The sequence below is a fragment of the Chlamydotis macqueenii genome, chromosome 3 (assembly GCF_036417535.1).
Source record: "Chlamydotis macqueenii isolate bChlMac1 chromosome 3, bChlMac1.mat, whole genome shotgun sequence".
Taxonomy (NCBI): domain Eukaryota; kingdom Metazoa; phylum Chordata; class Aves; order Otidiformes; family Otididae; genus Chlamydotis; species Chlamydotis macqueenii.
This window is the reverse complement of record NC_141558.1, coordinates 108258610-108283306: the sequence shown is the minus strand read 5'-3', so window position 1 is coordinate 108283306 and position 24697 is coordinate 108258610. Positions and strand designations below refer to the sequence as shown.

The 24697-nt window shown below is 36.3% G+C and overlaps 1 protein-coding gene across 1 annotated transcript in view; it reads right to left on the bottom strand.

Moving 5' to 3' along the window:
- ESR1 (estrogen receptor 1) overlaps window positions 1-24697 on the bottom strand; it is a 154317-nt gene that overhangs the window by 50226 nt on the left and 79394 nt on the right. The window contains exon 4 of the mRNA XM_086743373.1: window positions 11870-11986. Within this exon, the coding sequence (XP_086599499.1) occupies window positions 11870-11986 (117 nt within the window). The remainder of the gene's footprint in view (window positions 1-11869; window positions 11987-24697) is intronic.

Below are 24697 nucleotides of genomic sequence, written 5' to 3'. Positions count from 1 at the left end.
TTTTAAAGCTACAAAAGCCAAGATTTTTAAAGGCAGTTTTATAAAGGTTTGTATGTAAATTCAGTCAGTCTTTTAGATGTGGAAGCAGGTTTCAAAACTGCTGGGTAATTCACGTGTGGAGTCCAGCCTCATGAACATAAACTCTCCTTGATCTGCCATCTCTCGGATCACCTCAGAAAAGGTGAGATGTCAGCCCTAAGCAATGCCCACAACCCAAAAACCTTTGGACATTCTTTAGGTTTCTGTTTCAAATACGTCTCTGTATCAGTTACTAGCAAGACAGATATTTAACAGTGGCAACAGAACAAAAGTTTTGCAATTTTCTGGAGGACAGAAGATACTAATAAGATCATGCTATAAGGTGGTTCATTATACGTCACACTGATAAGCTCTGTATTTTCTAACACTGGAGAATTTCACTTTGCAACTTTAACAAACCATTAATATATTTATTAATATACATCATGACTGTACATATCATACACACAAACTGATTTTCCATCAATTTAATCGCAACTGTCATTGTGTGACACACACAAGTCACCTGACAGCACTGTTCTAGTTTGGGAGAGGACATAACTATTTTACTTTAAAGAAAAATGTATGTAGGCAGAATGCAATTACACAAACTGTGAATTTATACAGGAACAACATCTCTTGTCTTGTGGTAAGTGATAAGGATGTTGCAGCTGGGGTATTTTTTCTCAGAATATCCCATTCAGTAAAACTGGGTTAGTCCAGTCTTATCTTAGAAAAATCTTACAGCAGCATGAAAGTAAGATAATTTAAAATCACCAACTTCTTTCAAGAAATCTACGAGTTCCTTATCATTGTTTAGCTAGGAAAAAAAAATAAAAAACCACAAAAACCTCTTCTTTGCTACTTTTCCTTATTTTAATATTCAGATTTCAAGGAACTGCTCTGTCACTTCTCCTTCTAGCCCTGGAATATAGGGCTGTGGCACATAAGAATTCACAGGAAAAGCAGACCAGATAGAAAGGGAAACTGAAACAGCCAGAAAGAGAATTGATGGAGATGTGAAGGGGGGAAGACAACTGAACTGATGCGGGGAATAGGATCACTTAATGCTTCTAGGAGATATTTAATTACCAAGACATAATTACTGGATCGGGAAGTAATTCTAATTGCTGCCTGCCTAATTTTTCATTATTTTATACACTTGCAGAGTACATCACCACTTGCAGAGGTGATGTACTCCATTCAGGTTAATTACTAATATCTTTTTTTTTTCCCAGCATATCTTTCTTGTTTCAGAAGAAAGACATGATATTATCTTTTCATTTTATGCAATGACTGAAACCAGTAAGTCTACCTTCATAAAATACTTGCTTTAGGATACAGTACTCAGTACATCCATGTGTCTTTTCCCTCCAAAAATTTTAACTGCATCCTCTCCTTGCACTTGCTGAGTTTATGCTACATGACAGATTTTTAAACTACTAAAAGAATAACTTTCTAATCCTTCTGTCCTTTTATGTGCAATGCCTTGACAGAAAGAACTAGTCAATTTTTGGTCTTTAAAGAAACAGAGATTAGGGGTGTATTGTTTATTTGAGGCTCTTTTCTTTCATACAATCTACATTAAAATTTGCATCATTTTTCATTGATCTACTGTAAAATTCAGCTTTTAGTAGATTCTGTAGTTGTCATAACATATATCATCAAAAACATCAATAGAAAAGTAATGTAACTGGTCATAGGTTGTAGCTATGATAAAGTTGTGAAATCTCAGGTACTCTGTTATCAGAACACATTTTAATTTTAGTATCTTTCGCCTGAAGATCTCAGGGGTAATTTATTCATAACTCTTTTAACTTCTCAAAAATTCAAAATGTTAAAATAAATGTACAATAACTCAAAATTACACAGTGAGCAAGCAAGAAAATTAAAAGCAACACTTTAATCACCAGTGGTAAACCTTACCCATCTCATGTGGATAAGCATGTGTGTATTATTTAACAAACACTTCAACCTAAAACTTTAGGCACACAAAAAGTTTTCTTTTTCTAGCATTTGCTAGCCCTGGTGTCTGCAAACTGGGATGCCTGTAGATACACTCTTGGCTTCCACATTGTGATACAGCAACGACAGAAAGACTTTTTAACAAAATAGCAGAATATGGTTTTAATATTGGTGTTTACATATAGTCACAATTTAAGTAATGGCACAGTAGTTTTCTACTGCTGCAAGGAAAACTTACAGTCACTCCAACTGCATTTTAGATTCTCTCCTTCCTTAGGCGACCAGAAGATAGCAGGTTTAGGGAGTAAGTCCAGGGAAATAACAAATCCATGAACTGCTAAATCCTGTACCCCCTTTTTGACAAAGTACCATCAGAGAAGCAGCACGCCGTTGGACTAAATATTGATTAATCAGAATATTTAAAATAATAGACAAAAATAATCTCTATCACAGTATCTGACTTTTTTTGTCCCCTATCTGCTCAGAAATCCCATAAATGGCATGGAAAATGTTTCACTACTGTTCACTACCTTTCCATTACTAGCAGTGCCATGCCATCCTAGAGTGGCATCACACACTCAGTCCACCCAGGTGGTGATTATAGCACCAGTCACCACCACCCCAGCCATGGGCACAGGAAGGCAATTGCTGCTCTGAAGTCCCTGGCACAAAACTTTGAGCACTACCACTAATGGTGCATGGGCAGCACTCTGCGAATCCTCGCAGCAGTCGGTGCTCCACAAATTAACCTTCACTTTATAACTGACAGACATTCAGGTGGCATTTCAAGTATTTAGACTAGTGGGAACAAAATAGATTTGGAAACTTGACAAGTCAAAACATAAAGGCAAGCGAACTGCAGGAACTGGAGAACCAGCATTCATTTTCTAGGCAGTAAGCGTATGAGCAATAGCTTCTCATTCGTATCAGCGTTGATTCATGTCTTACTGGAAGTATTTTTCAAAATAAGTAACTTTTAACCCAGGGAAGAAGTTCCTACTTAAAAACTGTCTGCTCAGAAATGACTTTTTATCTTTGAAGATTTTCTTCCTTATTTGTGGCTTCCTGGTAACGCAGACTTTTCCTTCTGCTGCTTCCTTCCCATATCAGCAACACGGCTGCTGCGGCTCCCAGGAAAAACAGGTGCAGAACAGGGCTGGTGGAAATGTTACGGGAAAGGACAGCCTTATGCACAGGAAAAGACCACAACACCTAGGTTAAACAGGATCACAAATTTAAGAGATTTGGCTCATAAATAAATTGGTGGAAAAAAAGTCAGAGTGGGGATAGTGACTGTGAGGATGGCATGGGAACTGGGCAGAAACCCCCTGTAGCAATGCTGATTCCTAATAGTTTGTGGCCACAAAAAAAAAAGGGAAGAAGAGAAGAAAATCATGGAAGGAAAGAAAAGGCAAGATACCTGCTTTTTTTTTCCTAAAAGGACAATAAAAAGATGGATCTATGATTATTTTTGGAAACAGCGATCAGTAAATGGTTTACCAGCCAACCTCTCAGTCTGGAGCAACCTTTGAACCTGACACTCTTTGTCCACAGTTCTGCTCCTCATCAGCAGACTGCAGATGGTAAGAGACATTTGACACTTCTATACACACTTGCAGCATTAACAGACTATAATTTTGTCAGTTTGTCAAAGGAATATTTAAAAAGTGCTTTAAAACACCTTCTCTTCTAAACAATTTTGCAATTCTTCGAGGCTGATCTACCTCATCAGAATTATGCTGAAAATTGCCAGAGAGAAGGAATATCTGGCGTTTTGTGAAACAAATCCTATGCTTGAGAATAAGACAAAATGTAAGTGGTAAATAAAAGAGATTATAAATAAGGAGGCATCCTTCGGAAAGCCAGAGAGTCTTTAGCCCAGCTGATGATCAGAGCAGTAAAGGAGCACTTGGAGAACAGGCTGTGACAGAGAAGACAGATGAATCCTTTACACCAGTGTTCACAAAGGGAGAAACCAGATTTTTCTATGCCAGAAACCCTTTATATGTGTTCTAGGGGAACGTCTCTGAAGCTGAAGTGAGAACTGAATAGGCTAAAGATCCAAAGCCCTCTCTCAAATGTCCTAATACAGGATGGATTTACTAAACTGCTGGAGAAGAGGTCTGGAACTAGTCTGGACTCAATTTGCTGCCATTGCTGCCCCTTGCAAAAGCGAGTGACCGCAAAAGGAAAACAGTGCGAACAAGCCAACAGTTCCCTTACGGGCACCAACCTGGGTGACATCTAAGCACAACTGATTTTAAAGTCTGAAAGAGTCTAAAAGGTGGATGCAAGCAAGGTAGCTGTCTCCCAATGATCTCTTACAGCAATTCTGCTTTGCAGACAGACTTCATTAGGCATGTCTCCGCTGAATTCAATAGTTTTTTAAGGCTTCATTGGAAATAAAATAAAACCCTACAGCTTCCTCTAAAACATAAGGTCACTGTAGGTGCTGTACATAAGCAGACGTCAGGAATACAATTACATTCCTGATAGATTTATAACAGACGGGGATTGCTGAAGCTATGACTGCAATGTAGGTCCTAATATTGTCATGTATCTCAGCACAATGGTGCTTCCAATGTGATTCTGAGAGCTTTGAGATTTTGAGAGTTTTTCTGCTTGGTTCTCTCTGCATAAATACATTATTTGGTCACAGGAAAGTAACATCACTTTCCAAATTCAGGTTTTATAGGCTTAATAAATTACTTCTTCTGAATATGATTCAGATAATCAACCTCTTCATTTCATACCCATTTCTCTTTTAGAAAATCAAGCAGAAATGTAAATTGTGCTGAAAACCCAGGTGGGTTGACAATTACTTTAAATGAGAAACATTTACTAAAATCATCTAAAAAAATTAATGAGAATTTAATGTCTAATCTTGAACAGGCCTGCCTCAAGTGACACTGCTTAATAGCTTGGTTTCTGACAAGGCTATCTAGACACTCAGTAGTATCAATAAATAATGGATTCAAGTTTGGTCTGTGCACCTGGATGTTGCCATTTTTTCTGCTCCTGAATAGTTGATGAATGCTGTATGTCTCTTTATGTGGGTAGAGGGGTTTTTTTTTAAAAAAAAAAATTTATCTCATCCTTTTCGAAATTGGTTTTTTTTCCTCCTCTATAATTAGGACTACCTTCTATTAGAAGAGAGAAAAAGGGATAGAGAAAACGCAGCGGGGGGACGGAGGGCACAGGACTTGCATTCAGATGTTCTGGTTCAGCTCCCGGCTTTGCCACCAGTTTGCTCAGTGACCAAGTCACATTACGTATCGCAGAGCCCCAGCATTCCATCAGCTACACTGCAGATCATAAAACTGGTCTTCCACGTAAAGTTTTTAAAGGCCTACTGAGAAAAATGCTGTTAACAAGCAGACAAATGTAATTTGAGGTCTCTAGTGACTATTCGTAACTCACAGTTTGAGAACCAATGATCTACTAATTACAGATGAAGGTGCAAGACATACTTCATCCTAATCTGTATTTTGGCATTCAGTCTTTGGTATTCATAACACATGTTTTAAAGAGCACCAGAGAAGATGATGTAGAAGAGAAGTAAGAGAAGTTCAATCAATTCATTATTCAACTGCACCCCTTCAGTGCTGACACTCCTGCACAAATCATACTAAGCTTTGGCTACAGTAAGTATGGCAACAGCCCCATTTCTAGGCAATATTTACAGTGAAGCCAAAAACATTTCAGGGGTCACAATAAAGCCTTTACAGGAACCATATGTCAACCATGATTTGGACAAGCAAAGTAGTTTTAGGAGCATGAGTCCATTAGTATAATTCTCAAAGAGAGTGAGACATTGTAACTGCTACATTTTTAGAAATTAGATAAATGAATTAGGATATTGAAGCTATCTGGCCTGATATATCAGGACTGACAAAGCTAGAATGGACCTGTAAATGCCTAACCAAGTGAAGAACCAGAAGCTCTAGTACTGCAGGAATTTCTCCAGCTCAACAAGGAGAAGACACCAGCTGTTCTGACCTGCACAGGCTCTCTCAAAAGTAGTAAATGCACAGTGACACCCTGAGGTACTTCTAGAAGGAACACGTGGCAGACAGAGGTGGAGACACAGCAAGGATCCTGGACTTCATTCAAAATCAATCAGCAATTTCGATGGGGGCTGTCTCATTGCTGTATCTATTCCCAAGTAATAGCACAACTAAAATAATTTCTAATCATGAATTTTTAAGTACATAAATGGCCAAAACACAAATATAAACAAATATACAGATATAATTAGCTTTCAAATCTCAAAAAAGTATTCAGAAGTAAAACATTAAAAATTCTGCAGTATTAAAACTTCTTCTATAACTAGCTATAGCATATAAATAAGCAGAAGACAGGTTGTCCCATTTCCACCCGATTGTAAAAAGTCTTAAATAACCTCATCTAAATTCAGTGTTGAACCTGCTTTGAGGAGGTGGCCTGACAAGAGACCTCCTAGAGTTCCTTCCATCCTGGATCATTCTGTGAAGTGGAATGGGAAGATAAAGTATTTTCGAAAAAAAGTGTTCACAACAATGGTCTCTCCTTTATATTTTATGGGCAGAACAGTGGAATATTATATTTGGAGAAAACTCAATTGCAACAGTTCACTTTGCCTGTGTACAAAAGGCAAAAAGAAACACTTCATTTAAAAGTCTGGTTTCAATTCCATCATCTTTTCCAGGAGGCTGTTTTAAACTCACAAAACTTTGCTTCAAATGCTGGTTGAGTACCTGCTTTCAGCCCATCAATTACATCTTAAAAATGTCCATTGCCTCAAACATTTATCAGGTCCCGCCTACAGAGTTATTTGGCTGAGTAGAGAACAGCATGTCTAATAAATATCATAAAGGTTCTCCTCAGACAAATCAAAATAGTTTTACACTGTTAATCCATTTTCATTCATTCACTAATTTCTATTTTTAATATAAGATTTCACTAAAAGATAATTACATGGAAAACTACAAAGTCTGGAGCCCTTCCAGCAGTTGCATCAGACATTGATTTACCTCTGCTTTTGAGAATGATTTTAATAACGCTCTAGCCTTTTAGCATGAACAAAGATAGCATTCAGCAAGGAAGCTTAGCTCTCTCCATTTAAAGACAAAAATCAGCAAGGTTTTTCCTCTGAGAGGATGGCAAATTTGCCAAATGTTTTTCCCTGTAAAAATTTGTCTTAAACTTCAGCAACATTGTTACACTCAACCAGACTGAATTCCCATGTAGTTACAGGTGGGTAACTAGTTCAAGACAATCTAAGAGAAAATCTGGAAGCCTCCAGTCTCTAGACTCCAATCTCTAGAAGTTAATGAATGTTTCTACAGGTACCTGCCATGTGGTTACAACACGCTGTTATGGCAAACGCAGACTTGTCATCCCTGAGCTGTATGACACTCATCTCTGAAGGGTTCTCAGATACTTTGTGAGGGCAACACTGAAGAATGCAAGCTTCAAATACACTGTGATGCTGTAATTTCATTGTCACAAGAAACAACACTCAGAATCTTCTCTCTACAACATGAAATTTCAGGCTCTTCAAAGACAGTAAACACCCCTGATCATATACATGATCACCATCGGGATTTAGCACATGAGCGCTCAAATGCTTGATTGCCATATTTCGTACAACTTGAGGTTGGGAAGCCATCAATGTTCAACAATCTATAGAATTATGTAGGCCTTAAGGTGTCTAAAAATGGACTACCAGGCAAATAACTGATTTTTCATTAAGGATCTAGCATTTAATGTTATAGCAAACTTTTGCCATAGACACTGATTCCACTAGCACTCCGTTGCTCTGATCCTGCAGAGCACTTGTTAAATCTGACTTGTCACAAGTGAAAGGAGAGGAAGAATATAGCATGCTAATTAATAAATAACAATAAAAACAAGCTGCTTTTGATTTCAGAGGATGAGGTCCCTTGGAGCCAAGTCATGAAAAAAACATTAAAACAATGAAGAAATGAAAAACTAGATCTGTATTGGAGCAGAGGTCACCTGGACCATACATGTGGTTGGAGCTTCAGGATTGCAATTGCTGTGAAAAATCCCATTTGGAAGCTGGGATCCCCCATGGCGTGAAATAGCAAGTTGGAATATACTTCTCCAAATCAGAACAGAAATGCATCAGTGGATCATAAACAAAAACGAAGGTATTCTTCCCTCTCCCCAACCAGAAGAAAGAGGGACATGACAAGGAGCTTATCCTCATGTATTAACAGGGGTGCACAGACCAAATAATATTATGTAATTTTAAGGTCTTTTTGGCTTATCCAGAAAGAGAGAGTGAAACATTTGGACAAAACATAACTTCTATAAATTCTGCCTCAACTACATCAGCAGAGATTCTGGAAGTCTAATTGTCTCTCAAAGCAGCACAGTAACAGCTGATGCAGAAGGAAACACTTGCAAACACAAGAAGGAAGAAAGAAAATAACTCTTTAGCACTGAAATAAGTTTTTAAAAGATGAAAGAATAGTGAGATAAAACATTATAAAATTTTGACAGAAACTCATAAATAAATGTTCCTCCAGCTTAGCTCAAGAGCCACTTGAAGCCTGTGTTTATTTCTGAATGAAGCCTAAAAAACGTATTTCAGTTGTGTCCACTCTATTAAAAATAATATATATGAACTTTTTTATGTTGCGTTATGTGGCCTTCTAGGAGAAAAACATCAGCAACCATAGCTTACAACCTATGTTTAAAACCAACCAGAGACATTTAATCCAGATTTTATCTAGCTTCCCTCATATTTACTGAAACTCAATAATGAATACCAGCATTGCTCAGAAATTAAATCATAAATAAAAGTCATGAGTTAGCAGCTTTGACAATTTATTAAGAAACCTCAGCTAATTCAGTGCAGAAGGAAAATTGAGATTACATTAAGAGAAAAAAAAAATTACAGCTGTTTTCCACTATGTCTAAAAGGTATATCATCATAAGAAAACTGCAGATAGATATAGAAGTGAGATATGATACAACTGAATATTTTTCAAATGCATGATATAATTTCTGCCTTTAAACAGGGCAAATCCTTCAGTATGAATAAAAGGAGATCATTTAAACTAAAAAATTCGCTCAAGAGAACTATGAATTACTAGAAAAAAAATGTGGACCTTGAGTATAACCACAGCACTACATAATTCAAGTGTGTTGAAGGAAAGTGTTTTAAGACATCTATTAAAAGAGAAAAGCTTAAGAGATCTCCTCAGGGAAAATAAAAAACAATCAAAAATATTTTAAAATATTTAAAAGTTAACACTTTAAAAGTTAACCAGGTGACATACCAAGAATATTCATTTAACCTTTGTCTTCATCTGAGAGAAACACGACGAGTATGAAGTACTACCTGAAGAAAATTATTTCTTTCTCCCACAGTACATGGACAATACAGGATCACTAATTACTCTAGCAGAACCTTGAATGCTTTACTTCATTCTACATTAACTTTACATTTCTTGAATACTTCATCTGCAGGCATGCCAGATTTATAACCTGAAACTGAGGGATCTTGAGAAATTTTTTCTGAGACTTCACAAAATAAATATTCTTAAATTCTCATCTATGAATCGGTGATGGACTTCAGTGCATTATTAGTGGTCCTATAGGAGCAGGCAGAATTTATGCACCTGATCTCCTTGTTTGTAGATTGTGAGCTTAGTTTTTGGGTTTGGTTTTCTTTAAAAAAAAAAAAAACCAAAATAAAACAAAACACCAAGAAACCACAACATTTACTATTTTTGAATTGCTAGTTGCTGTAGTGACTACAGAACTCTTACAGCATTGTAAAAGGAAAGGATGAAATCCAAAGGACTTTACTCAAGTGAGGGTGACTGTATGAAATAAAAATTCTAGAACATCTGTATTAGAAAGAAAATTTTGACAAAATTACAGTCTTTTGTTGGACTTCTTTAATCTACAGAATACTAGTGGAGAATTCTGTGCCATTTTCATGTGATTGAAACAATTATGTATGGAACAGTGAAAAAACTATTTTAACATGTATCTTAGAGAAGAGATATGAAAAACATCAAACTGGTACAGCGAATCATTAAATACATGAGTATAAATGGAAGGAAATGTGCCAAGTGAAAGATGTAATACCATCAACATAAAACATAATCATAAAATAGTCTGGGTTGGAAGGGATTTTTAAAGATTATCTAGACCAATTCCTCTGCAAGGAGCAGGGACATATTTACTATGATCTGGCATATGTACAAGGGTCAAAGCTAAAGCTGCATGGCAAATTTATGTATGGGATTTTCTAATTGTAGTTTGCCTTATCTGAAACTTTAACTTCTCTGGACCATAGCATAATACTAATATAATATACCTTTTACTTTAAAGATTTCTAGCCATATACACCAGGATGTTAAGACAGAACTGAAAAAGTCTGGATCCATAAACTAAATCTTACCAAAAAAAATTAGCTACTGTCTTAAGTGTTAGAACTAAAATGTTTTGATACCTTCCTCCTGCTTGCATCCTAAAACTGAGATTAACAAAATCAGTCACAGCTCCTGCCTAATCACTGAGTTGAGAAAAACGCAAATTCAACCTCAAAGCACAGCAACTGACTGGTTCTCTTTTACTCTTTCCCCTTTATTCTTTCTCCCAAGATTCCCAGACTTGGCCTACCTTGACCACACAAACTGGACTTACAATCCTTTGCCATGGGAAGGCAAAATATGATGAGCTACTCCCCTATCTTGCCTCAGTTGTTTTTTTTTTTAATAAGTTAAGCATTAGATGTGCCAGAGAACAGGAAAACCAATGTGTAATTTAACAATTAGCTCCTTTCACACATAAGACATGGGTTTTAATCCTTTCTATTCTAAGCACTTCCTAGTTTTTTTAAATTTTCCTATAGACATAGGTAGTGATCTATAGATAGATAAAGCTAGTGATTATTCTTCATTAATAAAAGCATGCTGAAATTCTTAGCAGGATATAATGAGGTTTTCTTCTGCTCTAAAGAGAATATGAAACTTTACGATTTCCTGTTCCTAAATATTCTTAATTTTGAGGGGCATGGCTTTTTAAAAAAGATTTAAAATAGCTAATTTCTGTACATAAGGTACTGTAAGACAGAGGAGAAAGGTAAGTTTCAAGATCAAACCAAAACTATTTTACAAAATAACTCTTCCATCTAAGAACACACCATAGCAATTGTTCTGTATTCTCACAGATTTCTAATTTTGCCTCCAAAAGGTAAACACTGTGTATATAAATCATAGAATCATAGAATCATATTCCTAGGCATTGCCTAGCCTAGGCATTCAGTGTCTGATTCTTCTTCTCTGACATCATTATTACATAAGTATGTTTGAACAAAGTAGCATTTACCTCAGTTTGTATAAAATTAGTGAGCCTTTAATATTGCTGTGTGAAATTAATTCACGTATAAAATATTCATTCAGCACTGGAATAGAGGAATTGACTTTCTGGTTCTAGAATTCACAGAACAAGTATTACATATTCACAAGTTTATTTTAATGAATCTGGACTGATCTGAGACTACCAGTGCTTTTATTACTGAACTGCAAAATGCTACAAAATCTCAGGTTAAGTTTCATTCATCATGGTCTGAAGTCTACCATGAGACATCAAAAAAAAAAAAAAAAAGCATAAAAAATATTAACAGAAGAGTCCTAGCTCCATCAAAGTCAATGTTCCTATTAATTTTGACACAAATTTGGGGAAGAATAAAAACATGGTATTTGGGAGTTTTTTATTTAATCATTCCTTCATTTAATACATTTCAGCTCAATAAAATTAGTTCCTTCCTCCTTTAGGAACCATATCAACTGTCCAATGAAGTTAAAAGACAGGAAGGCAGACACCAATGCTGAAGATTTGTTGATTGCTGTGTACATACCACCTTTCATCATTCCCACTTCATAGCATTTTCTTAGTCGGCAAGCCTGGCAACTTTTTCTTCTGTTCTTGTCAATGGTGCACTGGTTAGTAGCGGGACACATGTAGTCATTGTGCCCTGTGAAAACAGAGGGAAAGTAAGGACACAGTTATACGCAGACGTAACAAAACTGCCTATAACAGTCTCTTATTTTTCACTGAGTATTTAGCATAGCATCTAACACCTTGGGAAGAAGGTAGGGTTACCATCACAATCTATCATTAAAGTATTGATACGGATAGCGAAACTAACATCTATTCACAATATATTTATTCACAAGTTCTTTAAAAGTACTATTAAAAATACAAATTACAACTTCTGTAGAATAATTAACATAATTAAAATAATGAATCAGTCACAAAAGAGGACAGATTAATATAAACAAATCACTTGACTGCCTTGACTCTTGACTTAAGAAATACAATGCCATCTGGTCCACGTGCCTGCGTTGATGTTTAAGCAACAGACTGCACAAATTGGTTAGAGGTTTATAGAAGGAAAAAGGCCTACGCACAGAACATGTTTTTGTATCTACCACAATCTGGGACAGTTAAGAAACAAACAATAACAACATAAAATAGAAATAACAACCATTAATTAATTGTATCTCAGGGCTAAATCAGTCTCTAATTCCTATTGCATGCCTATTGATATATGCAAAAAGTTTCTGTCACAACAAATTCTTAAATTACCCTGTGCTGCAACCAGTTTTGGTACTGGTACCTTTTCCTTCAGAGCTCCAATTCCTTATTTATTGACCTGTACATCTCAATTCTTCTTACAAACATTTTCAGCATACCATAATTTGTTACTGACAACAATCCTCTATTCCAATTTTTTCTTTAAAAATGTGTGCTTAAACTTGTTACATAATTACATATATAATTATTACTATTTTATCTATAATATAGAATTGTTTTCCAACCATAGATAAAGATCAGCAAGGATAAAAAAAAAAAGACTATCCAAAATGTTCTTATTGGTGCTCTTGTATTCATCTAAACACAACTAAGGTACAGGACAAAATGAAACAATTTTACAGCAGAACTGTTTGTTCTTTCTCTCAGGTCAAGGGATCAGCTTGAGGTAGAGTATGGTGGAGATTTGAGAGAGGCCTTGGTCTGATCAAATCATCTATCCTTGAGTAGAAATTAGAAAATAGAGTAAAAATTACTATCAGATTACACCAGGAACATCTGCTCTCTAAGGCTACCGCACCAGGATCCAATCAAAACAAGCAGCCAAACTGTAAACTTGTTAACATGGTGACAGTTGACTGCACACTGTCTCCAATAGACAGATTTATTATTTTTTAGCTCTACTAGACAGAATGGTATAATACTGGAAAAATCTGAATCCATAGGCTTTGCTCCAGGACTGAGGTAAAGAGGTAGAACAGAAACACTACCTCCATCTCAGCACAGAAGACACTTTTAATATTCAGTTCCTCTTCTAGGATACAGACTGTTCTATATCTGATTCAAAACATTTCATATGTATGGGAAAAAAAAAAAAAACTGAATCAGAAAGAAACAGCCTCAACCACACAAAAATGCAGTATGTACAGGGAAAAGGAGCAAAAAGGGAAAGCCATGTTTGTAAGAAAATGCACTTTTATTAGGTCACACTGAACAGTGGCAAAAGATTGCAGCACCTGACCTCAATTGCGAGCTGTGTTTTGTAAGCCAAGCTCTGAAACAGTATGAAAGTCAGAAAACTTTAACTACTCTTTTTAAAAACAAAGAAAGATTTTGACAGATTATCTGATCTTCACAGAATAAAACCTGTAAAATTTAGTATGCAAAAAAAGAGAAAGATTTGTGTGTGAGGCATAATTCCTTAGATTATGAGTGCTATAATAATGTCATTGTTTTGCAGTCATATTTGCTGTAAATCTAGGAAGAAGATACTGCATTTCATATTTCTCATAATTTTTGGTTTAGTTTAACCAACATACCTTCAGGAAAATATGTTAGCAACCAGAAGAAAATGTTTGAATATACAGCAGAAATTATTATCAGTATAGTAGAGTATACAGTAGAAATTATTATCAAATGAATCAGGGAAGAAGAAAGAAACAAAGGGAATAAGGAAGGCAGGAACCTTTTCTACTTCTCCACAATACCATATGATTTCAAATATTGAGTCACAGGAAGTAAGGAAGGAAGTTTCCTTTGCCAGGCACAGACACAAAAACTGGGCTGTCTAGCTTGGGGTGGCATGGAAGGGGAAAAGGTAGAAGAACATGATCAAGGAACTGCTAACACACAAGACAAGTTTTATTTTAAAGTGAAAAAGTATAACACAATAACTCCACTGTAAAGTGAATTGCATTTTAACTATTCTGCCTTTTCTTTTATCCTTTAAGCTCGTCTCTCAGTAAGGCTGATTCTGAACAATCTGACTGCTTAGAAGGGATTGCTCACCAGTGGGAATCATCACTGTGAAAGTGGGACACATCAACAGGTGCCCAGCTGCCCTGCACTTCATTTTTATGGTATCCAAAGAGTAACACATGCTAGAAGAGAGGTTAATTAGGTGACTTGGATAGTTGGTATCACAGGAATACCAAAAGGAAGAAAAGTCTTCAGTGATCACTGGTACTCGTAAAGGGCAGCATATGCCACTTGGACTCTGTGGTCTTACTGGCTTTTCTTAAAACAAATTATCAGACAACCTGCACAAAAATACAGGCAGTGAATTTAACAGGGTAGAGCCCCTAGTTTTAATCCCCTATATGTATGACTTGCGCTATCACAAGCTACAAAGGAAGAGTTTCAGGAACATATTGGAGGAGCTCAAAGAGAGGTGGTCTGTTTTTCTTCATCTCACACATTGTACATTTTAAAACAGAAAAAAAATAACATTAAATATTTTTATAGCATTTTATTATATGCTAAAGTCTTTCCAGAACAGAGTGCAAGATATGTCTCTTTTCTCAAATCACTAATTTCAGATGTGACAATCTATACAGTAATGATCAACAATGGAAGATGGTAAGGAAGATGAGGAAGCAAAGCATCAACAAGAAGATAATGGCTGGAATTAGGATTATTTTTAGTTTATTCTAACCCAGTCTGTCATAACCAGAGTTTTTTCTTACTGCACATGCATTCTGACTTTCTCTCATCACCATGAGTCATGTAGCTAGTATTTATGTTCAGAAACTCATCGCTGTCAGTCCAAGGGTTCTCAAGATAGCTGTGGCGTATGCAACAGCAGCACATGTTTGAATTGGAGTGGGTGGATGTGAGGGCTTCAGTCAGCAAAACACTAAATATTTCTTTCAATTTAAGTGTTACTACGTCCAGCAGAACATTTAAGCATCTGTGTACTTCTGGCAAGTAGTCCCAGCACAGTATATATGGTTAAGGTTAAGTATATGCTTGCGTGTTTACTGAATTACAGCTTTGAAAAGCTGAGGTCATCTTATCCTTGACCAGCAAGGAGTCATATTGGGTCATATTAATATATTAATGGCAATTAGCATAACACAGAAATATTTTTTTCTTAAATGTATAAACAGTTGCCATATTATATTCCTTAAACCACCAAGATTAGCCTGAGGAAATTATTAGCTTAAGTAGTACGAAAGTTGTACAAAAAAAACTAAGGAAACAGACATGTTGGCATGCCAGCTTAAGAATGCTTGATGGCAATTCTACAAAGCCAATAAAGGAACATTTTTGTCAGGTGAATTTTGTATGACACCTAAACTGATACAGTTGAATCGACTCATCATACATTTCAAACAAAGCCAGTAATAACTATTATCATTTACTAATTAGTGCTTTTCCTTTAATTATTATTTTCAATCATCAGGTCACACAAATTTCTTAAACTAATCTTTATCTATCTGCATAAGGCACCTGCCAGGTTAGCCGTTACCTGTGGAAGCACCCATTCCTTTTACGACCTTATTGCAACAGTGAAATTAGCAGAATTCCATACATGTCAGTGAAGGGAAGGCTACAGCATAGATCTTAGCCACATCTAAGGTGCCAGGCAGGTGATGAGTGGTAAGACTGCAGAGAAAAGCAAAACCTTGGAAAGAATAGCCTTAACAGCAAGTGGATGGTTTCTACGAACAATTAAAAAAATAGCACCTGGACACTGCATATGCTAATCCAGTATGAACAAATGCTGGATGTAAAATAAGAAGTTATACCAATTTTAAATTAAAGTTCCTCAATAAAACTGCACTGATTGATTTCAAAATCCCACTCGTTCCTAACAGGTTCCACAAAAGAACAGAAGGTTATGTCTAATTCCTTTATAAGCACAGACACTCAAAGTCACAGATTAATTACCCTCAGACAAGGTCTGTGGATTTGGAACTTGGGTTCTCTTAGCAACTACCCAGCCCCGCTGAGAAGATGAATTTTCTGTTCTTAAACCAGTAAGACATTACTACACGTAACAGTAAGGAAAAGGGCCTAGAAGACTGTAAAACAATATTTGCACCTAGTGAGGAAGGCCTCCTTCTATGCATACCTTGGAAAGAAAGATCACAGGACCACTGAAGAATGAGAAAGGAGGAAAGGTTAAAATCCATATACTCTGTATTACGTCCTTCAACCGTGTCATGCAGCTCCCACACTGAGCGTTTACCTTCTAGGGGAATCTTCTTGCCTTCACGCATGTACAGCACTGTTCACATGAGCAGTTAATTCAAGCCAAGTGAGTATGATAATGACCTGTCCTTTAACCTTTCCATATACTATTTCAGCTAACAGGAAAAATGAAGAAAGAAGAATAAGAATGAACATTGCATGAGGATACCAAATCTGCTGCCATCTCACCAGTTCAATAACACATGAATATATACATTGAGAAAGGGTGACAAATAAAAACTAAAACACTATTTAACTTTATAAACATATAAATATAAAATTGTATTTTCTACTCCAGCAGATCATTTCAAAATTTTTATTATTGGCCTTAGTCCTAAAATTTCAACTGATGTGTCATCTGCTATTTCAGGATTACGATTCCATGTGCAAAGTCTACTTCTACCCTAACTCCATTCCCATCTTTTTTAATCTTAGATAAGGTAACAAAATAGGAAGTGTATTTTTCCCTCATGACAAATTAAAAAAAAAAGATGCAAATCCAGATCCCAATCTCTACAAAATCCGGCAAGGAGCGTGACATCAAGTTTCTGTTTCCCTATCTGATAAATCACAATTGTTTTAAATCCTTGGCACATGATTAAACCAACAGCTGTGTTAAAGGAAAAACTCCCACAATGTGTTACTCACAACCATCTCAATATGATCCCTCCAGAGACAAAAAGCATCTTCAGAGAGAGTCTTAGGCAAGCCACAGCCATCTGATTCCCATAGACTTTGAATGAAATCTCCTGTATTTTTAGCTTCTCAGTTTATTTGAGTTAAAACAGAAAATGCTGGAATTCTACAACAGAAACTCCCACAATTACTATAAAGAGGCCAAAAAGTTAAAAATATTGCAAATTACTCTCATGCACGTAAAATTCAATCAATTGTTAGCAACAGGAAAATTAACATAACTCTATTTTTATTCCAGGTATAACATCAGGGCTTTTATTGTGATGGGACCTATTGAATAAGTTTAGCTAGTCTTATTTTATATTTGGATCTTTGGTACCTGAATGGTTCCTGGTATCATAAAGTTTGCAAGGAGCTGTAATGTACCTTACAGTATCTCTGCAAAGGAAGTGCTGGTATTTGTATTTTACTGGGCGTGGAGCAGGATTCTCACTGCACAGAGCATGCAGTGGACATCAGCATTTCTGAGCACAGTCAGTTTTCTGTATTTAAGTCTGTGAAACTGAAACTGTGGTACAGTCAACTCCTAGTTGGTTAAATTATTATATTAATCTTTAACATCAGTATTTTGACAAAAAAAAAGATGCTTTTCTGCCTATAGAATCATAGAATCATAGAATGGTTAGGGTTGGAAGGGACCTTCAAAGGTCATCTAGTCCAACCCCCCTGCAAGGAGCAGGGACATCTCCAACCAGATCAGGTTGCTCAGAGCCTCATCCAGTCTGGCCTTGAATGTTTCCAGGGATGGGGCATCCACCACCTCTCTGGGCAACCTGTTCCAGTGTTCTATAACTCGCATTGTAAAAAATTTTTTCCTAATATCTAATCTAAATCTATCCCCCTCTATTTCTATATCTATGTACAACTTTCTACGCAAAGTAAAACCTAGTTACGCTCTTCTTTCTTTTTGCTGAAATATATCTGTGCTCCTTGGTTTGCTGCCTTATGCTCTAACATCATCCATGCCTTAAAGAAAATTCATCCATTTTACACTCAGAAGGGTCAACAAAGATAACTTAGTCTGTTGTCCTGCATATGTCTAGCCACATTTTAGAGTGGGGAATAACTGCAGTATCTATAACAAAGGAAGTCCAACTATTTCAATAATTTGTTACTAAATTAAATAAAATACTTGAGATAAATATATAATCTTATTCAAACAATTCAGACGAGTTATTTACTACATCTGTTACTAAATTATATCAACAGTTAATTGCCATGCTAGCTCTTTTACAGTAACTGAACTAGTACATATAGTCTGGAGAAAAGGAGGCTCGGGGAAGATCTTATCGCTCACTACAACTACCTGAAAGGAGGTTGTAGCAAGGTGGGTGTTGGTCTCTTCTCCCAAGTAGCAAGTGATAGCATGAGAGGAAATGGCCTCAAGTTGCACTAGAGGAGGTTTAGACTGGATATTGGGAAAAATTTCTTCACCGAAAGCATTGTCAAGCATTGGAACAGCTGCCCAGGGAAATGGTGGAGTCACCATCTCTGGATATATTTAAAAGACGTGTAGATGTGGTGCTTACGGACAAGGTTTAGTGGTGGACTTGGTAGTGCTAGGTTAATGGTTATACTCTATGATATTAAAGGTCTTTTCCAACCTTAATGATTCTATGATTCTACTTCAATAAAGTTTGTTAATAGTCTCCTTTTGGAAATAAATTATGTCAAAGATCATTTCATGCACTTCCAGTACATTTATCATTTAAGCAATCTTACACAGGTCTCTCTAGTTTGATTTCCACTTTTCAAAAGTGACTGAAAAGGACAACTTAACCTACAGAAAGTCTGAAAGTTTGTGGGTAGCGAAACTTACGGAGCCAGTTTAAAAATCAGTAAAGCAACCTGATTAAATGAAGTTACAAAAACTTATTTCCCTTCACACTCTCTAAAACCAAGTGGAACAGTTAAGCACTTTCCTGCTGGACAAACATGTATGTTCATTTATAATTTGTAAATGTAAAGCGCTTTTTTTTTTCTTGTGAATATTTTGAACTGCTGACAGGCTCAGCCCCAAGCTAAGAATAATGTGAGCTTCCAAATGAAATATCCATTAAATACTTGCAACATGAAATACTGCTTAACTTTTTTTGTTGTTTGATAAAGCACAACAATCATATTCCAGAGGAAGTAAAACACCATTAAAGCTAATAATACAGGATACATTAAGTATGGCTTCTAAGGGCTAGGAATTTTGTCTAGGAGGTGGGAAAAGCTTTGGACTTGGCAGAGGAAGAATCAGTGACCATTTATAAGATCAGATAACAATTAGTGAGTGTACTCTACTTTCTGGTAAAGTATATTGTTCAACTTTAGAAAGGCTTTCAACATTGCCTCGGGTGACATTTCATATGTCAGCTAGGAAAATACAGTTTAAATTATTTCAGAAAATCAGTCTCAAGGAGGAACTATCAGAGTGCATATAGTGGAAGTTGATATTGGATGAGGCTCCATAGTGTCTGTACTGGATCCAGTTCTGTACGGTATTTTCCTCACTGATGGGTAATGGACTGGAGTATTTATTTTATTAGATGTTCTTCATTTGTAGATGACATTTATATGTGTTAGAAGAACAAAGAAAAGACCAGACTACTCTGCTAGTCAGACATAAATAAATCTGAAAGCAATGGCAGGAGTCTACAGGATAAGAATTCTAAATTATTTTGGCAAACTGGAGATAGCACATGGGAAAAAAACAGTGCAAAAGTAAGGACCAGTACAAATCACTGCAGAAAACCAGGAATAATCAGATGAACAAAACAAGATGGTAAAGAACTGGTTTCTTCCCTAGAAAAGTATGCTTGAGTTTATTCTGCATCACACACTGATTATGACTGAACAGTATCAGGTTTTTCTAAATAAGGTAAACATTACAGTGTGATGGATGTAGACAAATACCACCATGTGGGGTTGTAAGGTCATCCTATTGCTCTGTTCAGTACTCATAAAGCACCATACAGAAGGAAATCACACTTCAAGAAAAAAAAAAGAAAACAGGACAAACTGGAGAATCTTCAAAGTAGAGCAACTAGAAGATCAGAAGTCTAGAAAACAAAACCTATGAGAAAAGCTTCAATAAAGTGTGTTTCTTCAGTTTAGGTAAAACAGAAGAATTTCTTTTTTAAAGAAGTGTGACAGCAATCTTCTGTGCTTTAAAGGCTACTGCAGAAGGAAAGAGAACAATTTGTTTTCTATGGCATGACAGATGGTAAAATTAGTGATAAGCTTAACCTGCAGGAAGGAAGATTAAAATTTTGTAGTAGCCTTCAAAGATAAGGAGAATAAAACATTGGATCAGGCTACAGCTTTTTAAGAAGCAGGTCAGTAAATAAAGGTAAAGAATTGGCAAGAGTTGATCCTATCACAGGACAGAAAGACAGACGAGGCCTCGAAGTCCACTGAAGCCCTATGATTTGCTTAGACTGTGAAAAATAAGGAAGTATCTTGGATGCAAACATCTTAAGTCACTGCCATATCCATGCTGAATGCAGTACTTAAAACTCGCTGGAAACGTACAACATTCAAAATTGCCTCATTAGGAAAAAAAGAGGTATTGACTCTTGCCTTCCACAACAGCCAAGTTTCAAAAACAAGACCACCATCAATTACACTGCTGATATTCAAAATGCACATTAGAGGACAATGATCAGAGCATGTGATTAACTCAAGGGGCTCTAGCATAAAAATACTAAAACCACAAAAATAAATCAAAAGAAGTTTCAGAAGAACCTGGCTGAGCATAGGCTGTTAGAGCAGTCCAATGATGGCGAAACCCTGGTGGACTTACTAAAGACACATTTTCTAGTCTTCAAACTTCCAACAGTCACCTACCTCTCAAACTGGAATGGTGTGTTTTCTACCCTGAGACTAGATACCAGTCTGCAGTCTCCTGTTTATTGGCTGTGATTACCTCTGCTAGTCTCACTTGGGTTCATATTTTGTAGTTTTGCTCCTTCCGGTGACAACTCATAGAATCAGTGTGTAAGCAGTCCTATGAGGGAGTTTTTGTCTTCTTGGCTGCAGGATCTGTGCAGCATTTGCAGCTGTTATCAAATAGATTACAAAAATATCATGAAAACAGAAGACAATAATGGGAAGTTAAAGGGAAGCTCTCAGAAACCTCCCAGATTTACAATATTGCAATTGCTGCACTGCAGCATTACCTAACCATCCACTTATTAGGCATGTTTTACAGTAAAATCCTCTCCAACTCAGAAGAAAAAATGTATGTATTTCCACCACTCCTAGCATTAATGTTTGAACCACATACTTTCAACAATGTACAGCTCTATCCCTGTAAAGTTAAAACAATTAATAACACTCAAAATCTACTGCCAAAACTCTCCTATGTGATGGTCAGAATACATAGCTGTTAAATAAATTCCATGTTCAAGCCACACAAATGAAATACTTCCCAGCTTCAAGAATTCTTGCACTTTGGAGACCACTGTATCTCTGTGATCAAGACATTAATGGCAGGCCTCTGGAATACCTCAGCACAGTTATTCATCTGTTCTCAGATCCCAACCTATTCTTGCTGGGCTGGTACTGCCCTCAATCATGTAGTAATTCTTAACTGAATACTTGTGAAATATCCCAGATTTTTGTCTGAGTATACAGCTGGGAGAAAAGTCAGAGAAGGTGCACCTGAAAAACATCAGAAGGTCATATGAAGGAGGCAGGGAAATAGAACTGGGGACTTCTAAAATACTTTGGCAATTCTGAGATCAAGACACCCTCCAGTGTAAGGAGTAACCCCTCATTTGTTCTGAATCCCTTGTGCTCCCTCTGAGGGTTCTCAGCCTCACATAGGTAGGAATTTGTTGGATGCTTGTCAGAGATGGTAAGAGTAATTCCTTCCTGTGCCATACCCTTTGGTGGCTATCCAAAAAACAAGAGAATTAGAAGGAGAGGAACAGAATATGTGAGTCACAAGGGGATCTTTAATTTGTAAATGGCATTTGTAAGACTGATGCTGAAATACTTCATCCAATTCTGATATCCAAATATTAAAGATGCTATTATCAGTGTGGGGAGATAGAAAAGGTGTGAAGACAAAGGACTCAGAAGGCAGAAATATATAAAGAGGGAGACTGAAACACTTCAGTTCACTTAAGATATCAAGGTGATTTGATATTGTAACTACTCGTAACAACGTCCCACAGGGGAGAGATATTAGAGATACTAACTCTGGTTCGTGGACGTGATGTAAAAGCCAAAGTAATTTATATTAGAAAGGTAATTTTCTAGCAGATGGGAGGACAAGTTATTAGAATAAACAATCATTGTAAGAAAGCTCTTGAGCCCACAGATCAAGGCTGAGCATCTTCTTAAAGATTTATCTCCGTCAAGTTGCCAGGCTTTGCACATGGATAGCATATAAAGTTTATATTGAGAGAAGACCAGATTTAATGATCTAACAGTCCTTCCTGGTCCTAAAATCCATAAATATTATTGTAGAGAAGTACAGTGTGCTGTGATGTGGCTGCTTGTTATGCTTCTGGATTTAACTCAGTTGGCCAAGTACACTCCTGAAGGCTATGTATGCTGGGCAAAGAGTAAAGCACTCTTCTTGCACCAAGCAACACAGTGTTCTTGGTGTCATATGATTTTTGTCTCCCATGAAACATTACACATTAATATCAGCCTGCACAGAGTTTTCTCAAAACAAGATCCCGAGTCGCTTTTGGGGTATTAAACTAACAAAATGGACTGACATGGGCAGTTTCAGGAGGCAGCTGAGATTTTCCACCAACCATCTGTTGTTTAAACAAAATTAAGCAGTTGCACATATTGAGAGATAGTTACTAATTCAGGTTGCCTTTTAAGCTTTAACTGTTTGACAGCAAAGAAAAACAACTTAACATTTAAAACTCACAAAATATTTCCAGAACTATTTCAACCCGCCTGGATAAACATGAAGCTATTCATCTGCACCTCGGGTAAGGTCCAATGCAGACATGAGTTTTCACAAGATTTAAGTATATACTTATGCAAGTAAGTATAAATACCTCAGATATCACTGAGGACAACAAATAAATGCTGAAGAAAACATTACCCCATACAGCTTGTTCATTGTTCATGTTCGTAGTCACTTTTCCCTGTGGTTCTATTAAGAACCATGCAGAATGTTTGACTATGGTGTTTTAAGAACATCAAACTTCAATATAGCAATTTTCCTATGAAATCTCTGATAAGAAGCATAAAAATGACCAGTCATCTCTGTATCTATATATATATATCAAGAAATACAGGACAGCAAAGCACAAAAATAGCCTGAGTGTCTTGCATTTAAAGAAAGACACACATTAAACAGCAACAAAAATCTTAGCTGAAAACATTCTGTTACTTTTGTTTAAACAAGCAAGCCCTGTGTACCTCAATACCATTTAATCATATGATTCCCAGGAAATTTTTATCCCTTTTTTAGGAATGCATATCATATATACAACACAGGTAGAATAATATTTAGTCCACATATTCTACACATATACCTACACATTAGCAGTATTCATTCCTAGATATCCAGTCACAACCTGTTTAAAATTATTTCCATCTGCAAGTTACATGGCATGTTCTCTCACATATTCTCAATCTAAAAATTACTGTCATTTTCATAAATTGGACACATGCCCAATTGCTGAGGTAGAGATCGCTTCCAAATCCAGTAGGAAACGTTAAAAATCCCTTAGTTCATCAAGATTGGGTACCTATGACTTTAAAAGTCCATTAGAGGACTTTTCATACCATCTGTGATCAAAATTCTCTCATAAGTACTGATATTCTTGATTTAATTTATTTATACTAATGGATGTAATTTTTTACAACACAAAAGAGGTGGATCAAATGGAGAAAGTATAGAGGAGTTTAACAAACTGGATCAGAAGTCTAGAAAGCATGTTCTACTGAAAGAAGTGGGTTTGTTTAGTCTGAAAAATAGAAGACTGAGGAAAGATATGATAAGAGTCTTGATCTATGCAAAAGGTTGTTGTAATAAGCCTTCTTCATGCCCACAAGGGATAGGGCAAGAAGCAATGGGCTTAAATTAGAGCAAACATAATTTAAAGATCAAGAAAGGTATTTTACAGGACACTGAAAACTTTAAATTTTGAAAGCTTAACTACTTTAAAATTATGTTAAGTATTTAAATGTAGCAAGAACTAAACTTACTAATTAGCATGTACTGTTGCACAAATAGATAACAGATCCCTTGTGGAGGACAACAACACTGGTCCACATGGAGATTAGGGAAAAATCACCCACATGCTGACATAGAACATGGAACTCAATGAAACAGAATCATGTTAGCCATAATGGCTAAAAGCTGAAGATCTGTGCTGTACAATTACTTGATAACTAACTCTTACCTTTGCTTAAGAATATTTCAATTTTCACTTTGTTGCTGACTTACTTCAGTTTGAGTACAAGCACAGAATTTCAAAATTCTAAGAATAATTCTCTTTCTGTCAGGGGAACT